At 36.8% G+C, this 17,142-nt stretch overlaps 1 protein-coding gene across 7 annotated transcripts in view; it reads left to right on the forward strand.

The window, feature by feature from the left end:
* palld (palladin, cytoskeletal associated protein) overlaps positions 1-17,142 on the forward strand; it is a 74,964-nt gene that overhangs the window by 26,195 nt on the left and 31,627 nt on the right. For 6 of the 7 annotated variants that reach the window (XM_043219010.1, XM_043219014.1, XM_043219015.1 and 3 more), the window contains 8 exons: positions 6,972-7,147; positions 8,586-8,652; positions 10,473-10,590; positions 10,898-10,966; positions 11,751-11,892; positions 12,464-12,487; positions 13,313-13,432; positions 14,891-15,272. In XM_043219010.1, the coding sequence (XP_043074945.1) occupies positions 6,972-7,147; positions 8,586-8,652; positions 10,473-10,590; positions 10,898-10,966; positions 11,751-11,892; positions 12,464-12,487; positions 13,313-13,432; positions 14,891-15,272 (1,098 nt within the window). The remainder of the gene's footprint in view (positions 1-6,971; positions 7,148-8,585; positions 8,653-10,472; positions 10,591-10,897; positions 10,967-11,750; positions 11,893-12,463; positions 12,488-13,312; positions 13,433-14,890; positions 15,273-17,142) is intronic. The other variant, XM_043219011.1, reaches the window with a different exon arrangement.

The following is a 17,142-nucleotide window of genomic DNA, read 5'->3' on the forward strand; positions in this document are numbered from 1 at the left end:
CGCCCTGTATATCCCTTCTGCTCTGTGAATGAGGATACACTCTCAAAAGCTGTCCTGGAGCAGGACCTTTTCAAGTATTTATTAGGTACCTATTAGGTTTAAATAGCACTAATATGTACCTTTAAGGTACCAAAATAGACCCTTTAGGTACAAACATGTAGGTTCAAAAAGGTACCGCCCCAGTGACAGCTTTTGTACCTTCATTTCTGAAATAGTATAAAATATTTATAGAGCACTCCAGCTGTTCCTTGTTTGAAAACCACTTCTTTTTTCAGAACAAATTCAGTATTTTATTTCTACCTTACATTTTCATAAATCATTTCACGTTTTAGTTATAATGTCATATTTAAAACATCACAAACTTCATAACGATTTCTGTAATTGTAATTTCTGTATAAATCGCTACTTCTGCACTGTCTATGCTGTTATATATGTATTTTTGTAGTGGAAACCAAATGTTTCTTGTCAGAAAGCTCTTACTTTTCAGAATAAGACCAGCACTGGTTTCCTTGAAAGCCTCAGTAGTGTTTAACGCTAACCATCAAACTCCCTTGGTCTGTACTCTTGGGGTTTTTACTTGTTTGACTCTTGCCAGAAGATCAATATGCCCTGGTTTTGAAGGTGGCTTATAATTATCCATGGAAGCAGTAGTGGCGTTTTCTTATTTCTGTCCAGTCCTTTGTGTTTTTCTACGTCTGTGATTACTTCCAGTAGTGCACACAAAGTATATTTCAATTTACATGTATCTGAGTGTTATTGCATGATTACGAAAAGTGTGAGAATAGAGACAACCTTGACAGTGCAAGGGAAATGCAACTCCCAGCACAGTAAACGTGTGTCTTTTTCACGTGAGAATGAGGGGTGAATGAAGGCAGTATCCACACACAACACGAAACTTGTTGTTATTTGCTGTTGTAGATGGAAATTTTAAATAGGGAAGCTGTGTTGCACTGGCCACATAATGGCCAAACCACAAGAAGCGGAGAAAGAGTTACCAGTCCCTCTCTTTCTCTCTCACAGACACACACAGTGTTTGGCTGTGATGGATGTTGATGAATTGGTTTATATGGTTTAGTAATTACCCGTAATTATTGTTCATTAGATCCGGTTTGTGGATATGACCGACATGTTACTGTGGCAACACTAGCAAAACTTGCTATACTTTCTGTTCCTTAATACTTCCACCTCCCCTATGTTTGTGAAAGCTTGATGTCAAAAACATAATGTATATCTATAAATAAGCAAAGTACAACAAACTTATACTGAAATCAATAATTATCAAAAATAGATAGATAGATAGATAGATAGATAGATAGATAGATAGATAGATAGATAGATAGATAGGTGATATACTTTATTATATTTAAAATAGCTACTTGTTAGATTCATGTACTCTGAACTGTTTTAGGCCATTTCTTCTTTGCAGCTGGTTGATTTTGGCATTTTTCAAATTCTATTGATTGAAACTAACAGGCTTTCTCACATACCAAAATGGCAAGCTCCACCACTGCCTGTAAGCCTCTAAACCCAATCCACCCACATCTAATTAGTGTGAAGCATGCAGCAGAACTCCGGTGGAAAACTAAACTAGGATCCCTAAACAGGGACGTCTTGTGTAACGCATTCATAAACACAGGTAAACACAGGTGCTTACGGCAAACACATTGTTTGTTTAGTTCCATTACCGTGACAAGCTGCGTTTTAGCCCATGGATAGTTTTTTCTGAAACTGTTCTTTGGTTATTTACTGGTTTATTGTGATAGCCTGTTAGCCTGTAACAGATCGGAACTAAGCCTGCCTAACTGCTTCAGTTGGTATTTTTACCTTTTACCCTTTTTGAGTTCAAAAAGAGCTAGATGCTGCACACAGGTCTCAAGACACCCCATCCTAACTGCATGTTGAAAAGACAGTCATTTGTTTTCAGTCATAAAAGGTTGAATAAATATGCCACATTTGTCATTTTGTGATGATGGAGAGAACAGCCTGAAGGCCACTGAGGCTGACTGTTCATGAGCTGGTTCTCCAGTCTGTTTGTGAGTTGTGGTCAGAGATGTAGACAGACACAATGAAGTAGTCATGAAGCAATGCAGTGAGGGCTTTATTTCAGAACATATTTGGGTGACAAGATACCATGAGAGATGCAATCGGGTGTTTTGAGGCAGGTTTAGCATCCATGCACAAGGCACTAACGTCAGGCTTTATCTTAAAGTCTAGATTTGTTTCATTACATAGTACAAAAGAGTATTTATTTTACCGATTAAATGCTAAAATGTTGACTTGCTTTGACTGGTTTGCTTTGCTGGTGACTACAGTTTGACACAACAGTTTAAATCTGTGTAAAAGGAAGATGAGACGGCATCAAAAAATGAATTTTTATATCTGCTTCACATTTGTTAACACTATCAGCTAGGTTTAGGGTTGGATTTGGTTTAGGAAATATTTATATAAGACAGAGGTGCATTTTTTTATAAGACCAGGTTGCAATATTTATATACATATAGAAAATTCATTTTTAAAACATCAAAATTGTATATGAGTAGTTCATTACACCTAAATCTAATGTTGGTAATTGATTAAGCAATGCAACCATATAAATATTTTAAATATTCCATTTCACTGCATTCTGGGAAGAAGGCGAATGAGACTGAACTCAAAAGTCTTTGTTTCAGTGCAGGCCAGTGAATGTTGTTTTGACCAATTACAACTGAAAAGCTGCATAGAGATAAATCGCTAGTTTGCAGTTTAGTGAACACACATGAACAGTATATTGTATATAGTGATGTGTTTGGTCCAGATGGCAAATATATGCCTCGGGTTTGTGCTGTCAGGCGGTTCATCAAAAAAGGGTTTCACAGCCAGTCTCGGTTCTTGAAATACGCTTACAAAGTGGTAACTCGAGAAAAGAGAGGAGAGAATTAATAATGAAGACAAATGAGGGGGAATAGCTGTAGATTCAGTGAGGAAGGGGCGAAGACTGCAGATGCCCTTGATGCTAGATCTGGGCTTAATTTTGCTGTAGTTGCGGTGAAGCACACAAAAACTTTTGTCTTCACGCAGGATCTGAAACACATGGACGCGATGCTTTAGTCGAGCAATTAGAAGCTTCTCCATCTGAATGTGATCACGCAGACTCAAGCTAATGCACGTTTCAGTCTGCTTCCTGACCTCAATGACAGTGATGTCTTACAAGCAGAATGTCTTAGAATAAAAGTAGACTGATTTCACCACATAACAAACACAACATGTCTGCCTGTCACTATGATTTATGTGACAAATTCCAGCTGTCGGACATAGATGACCCGAGCCTCTGTTCACTCTCGTGTCCTGTCAAGAGCTTTCCCCTTAACACATGGGACGCACTCGTCTGTATTTACATTCATACATTTAGCAACTTTAGTTTAAGTTAGCAAAAACACAAGCAATGGTCACACTTTATTTTAAGGTCAAATTCTCACTATTAACAAACCACTGATAATGACGTTTGCCTCAGTAAACTCATAATTTAGTTTAGTTTAGACATTGGGTAGGATTGGGGATGAACAATATGGACAGCCAGTAATAATAGGCATGCTAATAAGCATCTAGTTAATAGTGAAAATTGGTCCATATACTAAAGTGTTTTCCAAGAAATAATATTGATATCTATTTTAGGGTCTCTTAAAGACATAGTTATTATATAATACCTAACCTTAGCAACTACCTTACTAACTTGATAAGCAGCAATTTATTGAGGCAAAAGTCATAGTCAATAGTAAATAATCATAGTTAATCGTTTTTTTCCGGGAAAATGCAAATTCAACTTTACTGTCCTTGTACCTTGATTATAATTATTATAAAGTTTACAGAGAACATTTACAGAGCCATACTTTCTAGACAACATGTAATCACCAGCCTTAGACATGTTCTTGTGCCATCAGTTTTCTAAACTTTAATTAGTTTTATTAAGCGTTTGTGTTTTTGGAATTTAATCTAAACCACCAATAATTCTTAAGGAGAAAAATCTCCCCCACAGAACCAAAAAGTTTGATGCTGTGGTGAATCAGACACACACACCTGTCCTGGCACCGTAGAATCAGCCATAACTCTCAGTCTCTAGATAAATGAGTGTTTTAGGCTTGCACGAGCCTGCAAGAGAGATGGAGAGACAGAAGAAAAGATGAATATATAGAGAACTGAGCACTTAATGTGTTTCATCTGATGCCATTAAATCAACCGTTGACCCTTAGTTCTGTACAAAATTTATAATATTTGAATCCATGAATTTGATATAATGTGTTGACATGCTTGCTTGAGCAGCTTGTCTGTTCTTTCTGTGTGTACTGATGAGTCACAGAGGTTGACTGATAGATCTGCGCTGCTGTCCGAGCCATGAACGGCAGAGAGGTGTGAAACGAAGCCGCCAAACCTTGGAATGTCTTGAAATCTTTCCAGAATTCACGAAGGTGTTCTAAAGTGACTCTGACGGTTTTAAACATTTTACAAAAGCACACAGAAGAGACATTTCAGCTGTAATGTAACAGACATGTTTATAGCCTTAGAGAAAGAAACAATATTTGGGATCTGATTTCAAATGCGGAGACAAAAGAAGATATAAATAGTTAACCCAAAAATGCATATTTCATTCGCTAATGTCATGCGCAAAAGACAATGGTTGATCTTTGAAACTCAAAACACAAACTAAGAGGTTTTTGTCTCTCCTTCGTAAGTACAGGTAACTAAATCAGTTTGAACTGATCCAAACCGGCTGTAAAATTAACCATATGAATAAAATGACTGCTTGTTTTCTGTACAGATAGAATTGCTTTATATGATGATGCATTAGAACCAATGAGGTTTGTTCTAGTGTGTGATGCACACATGTGCTTCAGCGTATACTATATATGATACACTATTGATTATTGATTAGAATTTCATATATATATATATATATATATATATATATATATATATATATATATATATATATATATATATATATATATATTTTTTTTTTTTTTTTTTTTTTTTTTTTTACTAAATGAAACCTTTCTTGTGATTGCCTGTCCTGAATCCTTTCATGCCTCGTTAACATTTCATAATTAGTGTTTCAAAGATTAAAAAAAGTCTTTGGAACAACATGACACGATGATGAGGTAGAATTTTCATTTTTGGGTGAACTATTCCTTTAATGGATAAAAGAACTTGATTTGGTAACTCGAATGAAGGGGAAATGGATAAAATCTTTAACTACCAGGATGGAATGAAACAGACTCAGCAGGCTCCGGAATGCTGGGATTCTTTATAGAAGTCTTAATGATGTCCCAGAGTATTTTAAGATCCGGAGACGAGCTGAATGAACAGCTGTGCGCCTAAACCGGAATTCATTCCAGACGACTTCAGACACATTTCAAAGTGTGCGTGTGTGTGAGTGTGTCTGTGAGGGTGGATGAATGGATGAAAGTGGTTTGGGACATTTGGAATACAAAGAAAACTTGAATGAATCGCACAATATGATGTATTGAGGAGGCTTGGTTTAGAGTTGCTTTGACCCAGACTGTGCATGTGTGTGTGTGTGTGTGTGTGTGTGTGTGTTGTTGCTTCCCGTAACATACTGTCACAGGTGTTCAGGAGTTTTTATATTCATGCCTCGGGGGGTTAGAACACACACTGATATCTCAAGTAACTGATTTATCGAAACAGAAATTGCGTTTGTGTGAGTGTGTGGTGAGTAAAGGACTTTCCCTGCACACTTTTACGATTCCCAGACCTGTGCATCACAGTGAAGTGCGGTGTCCCCGCTTTAGGTGTGTGAGTGTTTGATGTGTCATATTCCAGCTGTGCACACACATCAATCTAAACATTCCTCCCTGTCTGAGAATCGCTTAATGTCATGACTAAGCAATAGCTTAGATTCTCTTCAGTGTTTTACATTAATTGTCAGCACTTTGCTCTGTTGGGACTACTTGTTTTGAAAAGCAGAGATAAGATAGAAACATGTATAATATTTTTAATCTTATATTTGTTTATTTTTAACATTACAACACTCTACCATATTTATAAAAAAATATTTTTGCCACAGAATAAAAAATAATTGTAATTGAGCGTTTTTATTACATAATTCGGGTTTTTCTAATTTCACAATTCTGACTTTGTTTCTCTTATTTCTGAGAAAAAAGTATGAAAGTACTTTTCACCTATTATATATCAGCGAAGTATGCAAATTCAGCAATTATACAGGTTTTTTGAAGGGAAAGCCATTTGTAGCTGTGTCAAAATTAAAAAAATATAGACTACTTGCAATTCATTTAACACTGAAAAATGCTAAATGGCTAAAATACTCAACAAATAAATAATAATATTAATATTAAATAATATTTAAATGTACTATATTGACTACTTTTTGTGTATACTATGCATTTTTCGGGAGTAATTGATGCAAATATACTTTTAGACACAGCCATGCTTAACTTTTAACACTGAAAAGCTTGACTGCCAGCGCAGTACTTAAGCTTTGATAAAGCCCTTTTTGATGAAACGGTGAATCATATGGTTTAACCAGCACTGCAGTGTTGATGAGCTGGGAAATATCACTCTAATGAGGGAGATCTGCACTCGGTCTCTTTAGAGCTGACTCACCCTCAGATGAGAGATTTGGCGGGGATTAGTAATACCAGATTGAAACACGCACACAGAGACTAGAAGAGAAAATTGATTGCAGACATCTAAGTGGCCAGTAGTTTTACAGTAAACATGAGCTCAGTCTTTCATTTACATTTATTTAGCCTCGTTCTCACACGTACGCCACAGCTACAGTTTTGATCCTTTTTTTAGGTTAGTACTTTCCTCCTAATTGCAATATTCATATTTTGTGCGATAAATCAATGCGATATTTGTTTGTTTTGATGATATCTAATTTAACTGAGCAATATTTGATCTGTATAATTGGGTATTCCCACTGATTGAAATGCCTTCATTTCTCTTCCACGTGACAGGTGGTTTTGTGAGGGCCGGGAGCTGCACCACTGCCCTGATATCCAGATCTGTCGTGATGGTGACCTGCACACTCTGGTGATAACTGAAGCATTTGAAGACGACACCGGCAGGTACACCTGTGTTGCTTCCAACGCACTGGGAGCAGACAACACCTCTGCAGAGGTCTATATTGAAGGTAAGGACATAGTTTAATTTTTGTTCCAAGTAATAAAACATACTTTTAAACAGGGTAAATGTACTTAAAAGTATGTTTTTATGGTTTAAGCATAGGCTAAGGTTGCAATTCATTTAAGAAAAAACTGTTTGTCAGTAGGGTTTTAAAAATAACCTTCAATGAAGATATTTTGGGACAGTTTTATTAGCAGCTTGCTCCAGCAACAGCCATCTTTTGGGGTTAAAATTGAATGAATTAGTCTTTAATAAATATTTACAGTGAGGATGGTGTGCCTGGAGTTGCACCTGACTTTAATGCATATGCATTTTAAGGAGTTTCCCTTTCGGATGCAAAATGTATAGTATAGAATTCAAATGAACTACGCATTTATGGCCTTATTTAATGGCCCAAAAAAGCATGTTTTGAATCACCTGAAATGGCTGCAAATATTGTTGTTAGGACAGAGAACAGAGAGCGCATGTTAGGAGGGGAAGGATTTCTTTCCACATTTATAAATTTATTTGGAATGACAGAAGAACAGATTATCCGAGCATCATTTATTTTTAATTTGCTTCAGGAAATAAAAGGCGACTTCTAGGAATCTCTCAATACCAGCTCTATCAAAACTTTTTGCAACTTTTCATTTTTTGGCCCCATTTCTTTATTCTATGTTTGGGACTATGCTAATTTGTGCTGCGCTTGGTATATTGCATTGGTTGACATGTAAATAAAATGATGCATGTCTTCATCAGCGCTGTTTTGGAATTGCACTCTTGCTCTAATTTGCCCTTTTTAGTAAAATAATTATCTTACACGATTTTGTAGACAAAATGTATAAATATATTCAGAACAAGAAAAATAATGCATATTATAATGCACAGAAATATAAAAAATATATATTTTTCGTAAAAATTACTTGTACCTTTTCAAATTGTAATTATGTTTTAATAATATTAGGCCGCAATAACATTTGTGAAAGTTTAGTGCAAAAATCTGTAAAGATACTTTATCATCAAAACTGATAAGGTGAAGAATGCTTGCAGGTTCTTCCTTACATTAACTTTGACCCTTTGGCCTTAGTCCGCAGCTGACAGTTTAACTGGCCCTAACTATATATTATCTAATAGCCCCTTATTCACCAAGTGCCATAAAGGTTTCTATTATTAAACGGGTCTGTTTGGGTCTGAAATGACCTTAGTTTACAGCTCACACAGAATTCACTGTCAAACCAAGCAGATATCTGTTGGTCAGCAGGGTCGGTTCATGTGACTAATGTGAAGATGAGTGAAATCTGCTCAGTGAACTCTGTCACCTTCATACAAAACTCCTGTTCATGTGGATTCCTATTAAAAATGTCTGGATTTGGTTCATGCTGTATTGCAGTAAATGGAAGTCATCATGCAATGTTTTAACCAGGAATGAATTTTTTCCTCTTCTCATTATATTTCTCTCTGTAAAGGTGCTTCTTCTTCAGATTCAGAAGGTGAAGGATCCGTGTCGAAGTCTAGGTCTGGAGCCATGCCACAGTATGTGTGTTTCAGCATGTTTTTCCTTGCATGGCCTTTAACCCTTTGACCCCAGACTCAGTTTAATAGCCCCTAATTTATCCTCTGCCATGAAAGTTTGTATTGCTCCTCCTGAAGAACATGGCAGGTTGTTTGTGAATGCAGTGACCTTAAAAAATAGCCAAAGCTGTCTTAGAAGACCAATAATCAATCTAGAATTTAGGAATCTTGTTGCCTAATCCTCTTTATTTGTGTGTTCGCTTGAACTCTCTTCGGTCACCTTTGAACTCATCCTCTTATTTCTCTTCCTGTCATCTCTTGTCTCTACTGGCCTATCAGTCTTTCCTTTCTGTTTACATAAATTATTAAGAGCTTGGCTCTGGTTCCCAGTGACATCATTGCACCCATTTGGGATTACGCTTTCACTGCCTCCAAAGTCATTTATAAGGTGTAAACTGCATAGTGAAAATTCACACAGTGGAGTGGATATTACTTCACTGTGTATGTGTGTGTGTGTGTGTAAGTTGGTGCGTGTTAGAGAAGAATTACCCCACACAGAGAGCATGTAAACAATTTGCAACATTATACAATTTATTAACTTGTCTTGGCTTGTATTTCTGTATATTTGCTGTTGGAAACTTTCACTTTAAATTAAATGACCTAATGTTATAAAAATCAGACTGTTAAAACTTTAAATAAACCCGTATTTACCCATTAGGGTTGGATATAGCTTTTTTAATGTGCTCAAATAGGATATCACTCTAATTTCCAGTCAGTCAAAGATCTGCCCAGGCATCAGAAATATTACAGCATATGTTGTTTTTTTCTAACACTATTGTTTTTAGTATTATTGAGATATTATTATAGTTTTAATTTTAATTTTGACTGTTTTCCATTTTAATTACAATTTTTATTTCAGTTAAATTTTCTTGTGTTTTTCGTGTGTAATCTTTTCAGTCTGTTTAGTTTTTCTCTTTTTTTATTTTAGTTTTTGTTTTAGGCATTTTAGTATATCAAGTTAAACTAAACTTGATTCATTCAAAAAAATTAAACTAAACAAATGAGAAACGTTGACTTGGGAGTTAGTTGAAATAAAATATTTAAGTTGTTTCTTTTATTATTTTAGTTTCATTTAGTTTAGTTCAATTAACATGCAAAAAAAAAAAATGGTTGTAGCTTTATTTTCCCGCACAATCCACATGCAGTGAACATGGTGAATTGAACGCTATAAGTTGCCTGAAGGTGAATGTGTGAATGAGTGTGTCTGTGTGTGGGCCCTGAGATGGACTGATCATTCATTCAGGACGGCCTGAGATGCCTGTGGCCCAAAATGCCTAAATGGGCTGCTCCAGCCTTCTGTGACCCTGCAAAGGATAAAGTAGTTTGAAATGGATGGATGGATTGATGAATGGGTTTAGTTTTAGGGAAATATAATATCCCTGACCAGCACTGAAACAAATTCTGACCACCGATTTATTCTGAGGCAAAATATAACCCAGCTGTTTCTATATTTTTGCCTAGTTTGTTACATTTGACCTTAAACTGGGTCACAAGTAATAAAAATGTATCTTCACTTGAAGAAATTTTAATGGACTGTGACAGAGCAAAAAGATTGATTCACTTGTCATTGCTTGACAAAATCTTTTCAACTTTTAGCCAGGATGACTCAAAATACCCGTTTCTTTCAGTCACAACCTCTATTTTTTTTTCAAGATGGGAAAACTGTTCTTTGCTTTATATCTAAATGTTTTCTTGAAGGTTGCCTATGTGGTGTTGATGATTTGTTCTCTCAGGTCTGAATGAGGTGTGTTTTAGTGTTGCTAATATTTTTTCTCATGCAGGGCGCAAAAGAAAACCAGCTCAGTTTCTTTGACGATACACACATCGTCACCAAAGAGCCCAGACGCCCAACCTCACCGCTCCACACTGGTCCAGCCGCTTTCTATCACGCCGCAGAGAGTAAGAAATACACAGACCATACCTATTTTTTGGCACTGAAACGGCATACTATAAATTGCTGCAAGTTGAGAAATATGTTAGTAAAGTTAGTAAACTAGTAATAAGTTATATACTACAAATAGACACATGCACAAATATGTCTAAAGGCAATGACAGCAGATGGACTCAAAAAAACTCACTATCTCTGGAAAGATCCATAATAACCATAATAACTCTCTCTCTCTCTCTCTCTCTCTCTCTCTCTCTCTCTCTCTCTCTCTCTCTCTCTCTCTCTCTCTCTCTCTCTTTCTCTTTCTCTCTTTGTCAGGTCCAGAGTCCAGTTTCTTCACTCTATACTGGTGATGCTCCTGTTAAAGCGCCCCCTATCTTTACTAAGGTAATGACACGGCCACACACACACACACATCTCCAGCAGTTTTCAATAACACAACCATATTTTGATAAATAGACAGATTAATCAATGCATGAGCTTTTCTAATTCATTCTAGGCTTTCTCTGTGTATGTGATCGGTGTCATGTGACTCTCTGTGCAGGCCTAGGCAGAGGTTCAGAGTTCAATGCCAAATGCAATGTTTGCTTAGTGTGCTAAATCATTTTCCACCTCCTTAAAGAAAAAAAAAAGTAGCCCCCCCTTCTCTCCACTATCCCACTCCGTCTTTCTTCTTTAAGTCTTTAATCTTCTTAATGAGAAGATTTGCCTTTTTATAATAGATGGTTTTGTGTCATCATCGTAGTCCTAAACAAACAGGCACACAGATAAAATGACTGGATTGTATAGACATACTTTTTGACTTGAACTTTAAATAAACCTATAACACGTCATGTGTAACCACAAGCATGCTACACACTTACACAAAGCTTCAAAGAGAACGAACACACAACAGAAAGCAACTCACACAAACATGTATAAACAAACTACTCTCCGCCTTTTTACTTTTATGGGTTGCTGACAGCTTCTTGCCTCCATGTCTGTTATGTCGTCAGTCTGAAAGAGTATGTACTTGAGAATGAAAGAGGTGATGAAGAAAGAGCAGAATTAGTGGTTGTACATCTTTTCATCTGTCTCTTCAGATTTTCCATTCATCTGTCTGTTCTCTTTCCCTTTGTTTACCTCTCGGTCTGTGTATTCTGTGTTAACCTGCGGTTCTCTTGCTCTGTAGATGTTGCAGGACGCGCAGGCAACTGAAGGTCAGGTGGTGGTTCTGGAGTGCCGGGTGAGAGGTAGTCTTCCTCTGCAGGTTCAGTGGTTTCGAGAGGGCCAGGAGATCCAGGACTCCCCTGACTTCCGCATCCTGCAGAAGAGTAAGAGAACTGTTTAAAGAGGCATTCAGTAGCTCTTTAGCAAGTGTTAAAATTGCTATTAATTGTGTGTTTTAATTAGGGATATTGGTAAATACTGGGATATCACGAAATGGAGTTTAAAAATAAGTGGATAGAGCAATAGCTAATGGGCTATTATGAGTTCAGTCATCATCTCATTCAGATAAGTCATAAAACACAATCAATTACTATGTATTTAAATTAGCACCAAATCACTGTATGCACCTTTAAACTGAAGAGGTCCCCCAAAAATGAAAATTCTTGCATGACTTGATTTTTTTCTGTGCAACAGTCATATGAAACAATTTTCTAATACTTTTATGATAAATACACATGCTTATAATACTTCAAGTGACCACCTTTTTGTGTTTAAGGGGAAAAAGTAAGTCATCTGGGTTTGACACTAAAAGAATACATGTTGACAGAATTGTACTTTTTTGAGTAACTATTTGAGAAACTATGTTTGGTTTCCTTTGGTTTGGTAGACTGAAAATGACTGAATTGTTAAGATGTTTGTGTTTCTCTCTTAATTCCCATATTACTTCTTCATCAGAGCCAAGATCAGCAGCAGAACCCGGTGAGTGTTTTACTTCAACTTTCCCCTCTTTCCACTCCTCTTATTCACAAAACACTTTCCTCCAGATACATGTGTACATATGGATTTATCAAGATAATAATTCTCTCTAAGCCCAACATTTGTGACATCATAACAATGCAATATGCGGTTTGGACGAGCAATGACTCGAACAGGATACATGCATGTCAACACCGCTTATGAGTCACTTGTTTTCACTTGTTTCAACTTCTAACTCTCACCTCTATCTTTGATTATGTCTCAGTCTGCACTGGTTCAGTAGTTCGTATATTGTTTTTGTTCATTTTTAACAGTTACTGTGAATATAGATGATATACTAATGAAAGTAATAAAACAATATTTGTTGACAAATACCGCCTACGTCAATGAGCCTCGTCATCTGTAATGCCGTCGCAGGTCATTGACTCATCACTGTCTCGGTGTTGAATGGTCAAGGCCCTTGCTAGTGACTGAACTGGTGTTCCCAATTTACTGAATCACCTTATAAGAAACAAGGAAAAGGAATGAGACACAGCCTCTGTCTGCCGCAGTAGACTTCTCTCTGCTACTGAATCACCTCTATAACCATCAATTACTTGTCTAGATTCACCACACCTGTCTATCTAGTTGTCTATCACCTGTCTACATCCCTTCCTTATACAGGAAATAGTTATGTGGTTCTCATATCTCTGGAAAAAGCATTGTTGGCACGGCGGTTATAGTAAATTGTATAGCACAATCTATTTGAATGGTTTAAGCTTATGTGCGTGTTAATTTCTAGTCTGCTTTTACTTGTAATATTGACGACTCCTGTGATTGGTCCTGCAGAGGAAATCTGTACGCTGGTGATTGCAGAGGCATTCCCTGAAGACGGAGGTCTTTTTTGCTGCACTGCATCCAACCAGTACGGCTCAGTTAATAGCACGGCACAGCTCACTGTCACCCCAGGTGTGTTTACTCTCTCTACAATAACTATATCTGAGATCAAAGTTCGCAGTGATGTAAAAATGTAAATAAAGAGTTTCACATTTAAAGAAACATGTACATCAATGATCAATGACAAAAATCAGTGATCAAACAGTGTAATATATTGAAAACCTCTGTCTTATATAAGTGTTTGGGGGCATTTTTTTCTTAATGTTTTCAAAAGAAGTCTCTCTCAATCAATCAATAGATAAGTTTATTGTGATGGCATAGCTAAATAAGTCTTTAGTGTTTCTGGATTTCTTCAGATATCGTTCTAATATGCTGATATTAAGAAACATTTCTTATTAGAAGTACAGCCTACAAATTTTGTTGAACATTTGATACTTGTTTTTCCATGATTCTTTGATACATTTTTTATAAATCTGAATAAATGAATACAATGAATATTAAATGAATAAATCTGAACTGAATAAAACTCAATCTAAATCTAAATCTGAATAGTAGTATATTTTACAGAATTTTTTATAATGAAGAAAGAATATCTTAAAATAAATACATTCTTCTTGCGTCGATCTTTGCATTAAGTTTAAAATTTTGTTTCACACAAAATGCATGGCTCCAGTTTATGGCTTGAGTCCAGAAATAATTTTGTTTTGTATGTATTGTGCCCCGAGTTGAAAGTAGGCCAAGGGATAAACCTTTGAAGACAACAACATTAAGCACAGTAAACTGTCAGCTGATGGTTTCAACACTACAGCATGCTGTCAAATTTAAGCAGTAAATATAAGTGATGTAACACAGGAATCATAATGACTTTATTTACAAAGCAGTAACAAAAAAACTAAAATGCCCTTTCCAAAAAAGGCATCGCAACTCCATCTGTGATCATTCGATGACATTTTATGGGGCCCACTGCGGTTCATCTCGAAAACATGTCAATTGCATGAGGCCGACCAGCCACATCCTATCCACAACACTCCAGGATCGGAGGGTGGGTGAGGAGAGAGGATACAGTACGTGCTGATAGCTGTGTGTGTCACATGGCAAAGACAGGAGAGGCATGAATGTTTATACAGCATGATGGAGTGGGTGTACTTATATTTCCAGGAGTCCCTAAGCCTTAAGTTTACTATAGAGCCATTTAAGTAAATCTGAGACAATCTCAGTCAGATTTTATGTCCGATAAAGGTTTGAATTACGTTTTAGCTTTGGATTAACAGTTTATCCAGGATTATGGGTAGTTATAATAAGTTGTCTTCCATCGCACGTGTGTTTCAGCATTTTGCAGTGATTGTTAAAGTTGATTGTTCAACAATGACGAAACTATGAACTGATTTCCCTGGTTACTCATAGACCCTATACTTCCTTCTGTATTCAACTGAAGTTCACTGATGTCGACTAACTGGATTTCATCATCCAGAAATCTGTTCTCGTCCTATAATGAACTGTACTATGTCTTCTGTTATCTTGGATTTCTAGTTGCTGAAGAGTTGCCCAGCAATGGCGTATCTGGGGATGACAGTGTGTTTGAGGACAACCAATCATTCCCACCTCCACCTCCTCCACCAACTGAGATTAGTTTGTTGGAAGTCCCGCCCAAAACCCCACCAAGTGCTGAGGCCTTCCAGATCAATGAGCTGGACATCTGGCCCAGCGTCACCGCGCTACCGGTTCAGGTCTCCGCAGATAAAGAGCCTGAGGAAAGTGTTCCTGACAAACCTCTACAAAATGGTCAGGCCTTAAACCAGCCACAAGATGAGAGTCTAAATTCACCTTCGAGTGTGAAGGAAACAACGGCTCAGCCTCCATCTCCTTCAGCGGTTAAAGCTCCACCTCTCCCCACCAAACCCAAACCTAAACTGTGAGTACTGCAGCTGAATCCTGTACATTATCACAACATTGTATATATAAAGCCTTTTAGCTTTGAATCCGTCCATATGCTAGTGCAAGCATTTGCAGATAAACGCATTTCAAATTTACAGTGTTTTTCAGAGAAAATGGACCCAAATGCTGGTGACTCATCCTGCACTAGACAGATTTTCATCCAATCAAATGCTCTCTAGAGAATATCCCGCTCACTAACACCACCTGACACTGCCTAATGTATTAAATTCAACGAAAAAAAGTACATCTTTCAAAATGTTAGGGTTAAGATAGATTTTTTTAAAGCAATTAATATTATTCAGTAATAATGAATTTTGAACTTTTTATTCATCAAAGAATCCAGAATGTATCCCTGTTTCCACAAAAATATTAAGCAGTACAGCAGAATTTTGATAATAATAATAATAATAAAAAAAATCAACAAATCAGTGTATTAGAATGATTTCTGAAGGACCATATGACATTCGTCACATGAATAGAAAACAGTTATTTCAAATTATAACAATTGCACAGTATTACTGCTTTACTATATTTTAAAAAAATGCAACTTTGGTGAGCAGAAGAGACTTCTTTCAGAAACATTAAAAATCTTATTTAAACCAAACGTTTCAAAGGGTGGTGTACTGTATACAGGTGTATAGTATGAATACAGTCCACCATAATGCCATTGTTATGTGACCTGTGACGTTAGGATGTGTTGTTGTTCTCTGCAGCGTGGTGACTCTTGTTCTGTGGTCTCATGGGATAATATGTCCATCAGATGCAGAGTATATGATCTGGTTATTTCTGAAAACTGCATATTCAGACACACTATCTATTTTACAGGCAGTTTTCTACATATTATATAATATGAGAGTAGCCATATTTTTATTATACCCTACCAGTATCGAACTAGGGCATAATCTAAAGGGGTAAAGTTCATCAGTGTTTCTTTGGTGATGTACAGTACAACCCCCAGCTGCCTGCGTATGTCAGTAGGTGGTTTAATGGGAAAACCCCACTTAGGAACAAATGCATTCCAGCCCTTTATCACCATGTCAGAGGCCAGGCATTGCTGCGTGCCATAAATCACTGGGTGATGTGTGTGGTATGTCTGTTTGCATATGCTTTAGCAGTTGTGCTATGACTCCATTTGGATTTCAGAGGGATCATTTGCTTTAGTATTGGATGTATCTGATACTACACTATCATTTATCATCATATTTTGTGTCAGCACTGGTCTGACTGTGGGTTTAGGTGTACTGTTCACTGCCTGAAGGTAGTTGGCTGTAGATTACTCAGTAGGTGAAATTTTACTCTAACTAGAACTGTTACAGTTTTTAAAGACAGCATCCTTAAGTTTAGGGTCAAGATAAGGTTAAGTACACTGCCCAAGGGCACAGCATTAACATGCAGAGCAACCAGTACCTACATGTCTGCGATTAGTTACAGTGACCCTCCAAGATGTGCTAGTTTTAGAGAGATCCAGACTGTGACTTCAATCAACAGGAAATTATCCGTATGCAAGTTTGTCAGATTTTATCTCGTTAAAGTGTGCTTTATCATGTTTATTGAAGGAAGCAGCAAACAGTGGGAGCCTTGATGTATGAATGGCAAACAAATGACTCTTATGAACATAATCTTTTTAATGAATCAGTGCAAAGGCTTTACAAAACAACCTCTACTCTGGTAGAGAGACTGCATGTCTTCACCAATTTTTAACAAACCAATAGTTCACATTGGAAAAAGAGAATCTGTAGTATGCACACAACAGCAACTAGGTGCCTCAGACTGGCATGTAGTGAGAAAAACTAATGATCATATGACTTTGAAAATCATGTACTTTATGCCTGGCATTAGTGAATTTG

Source organism: Puntigrus tetrazona, chromosome 20 (assembly GCF_018831695.1).
Source record: "Puntigrus tetrazona isolate hp1 chromosome 20, ASM1883169v1, whole genome shotgun sequence".
Lineage (NCBI taxonomy): Eukaryota > Metazoa > Chordata > Actinopteri > Cypriniformes > Cyprinidae > Puntigrus > Puntigrus tetrazona.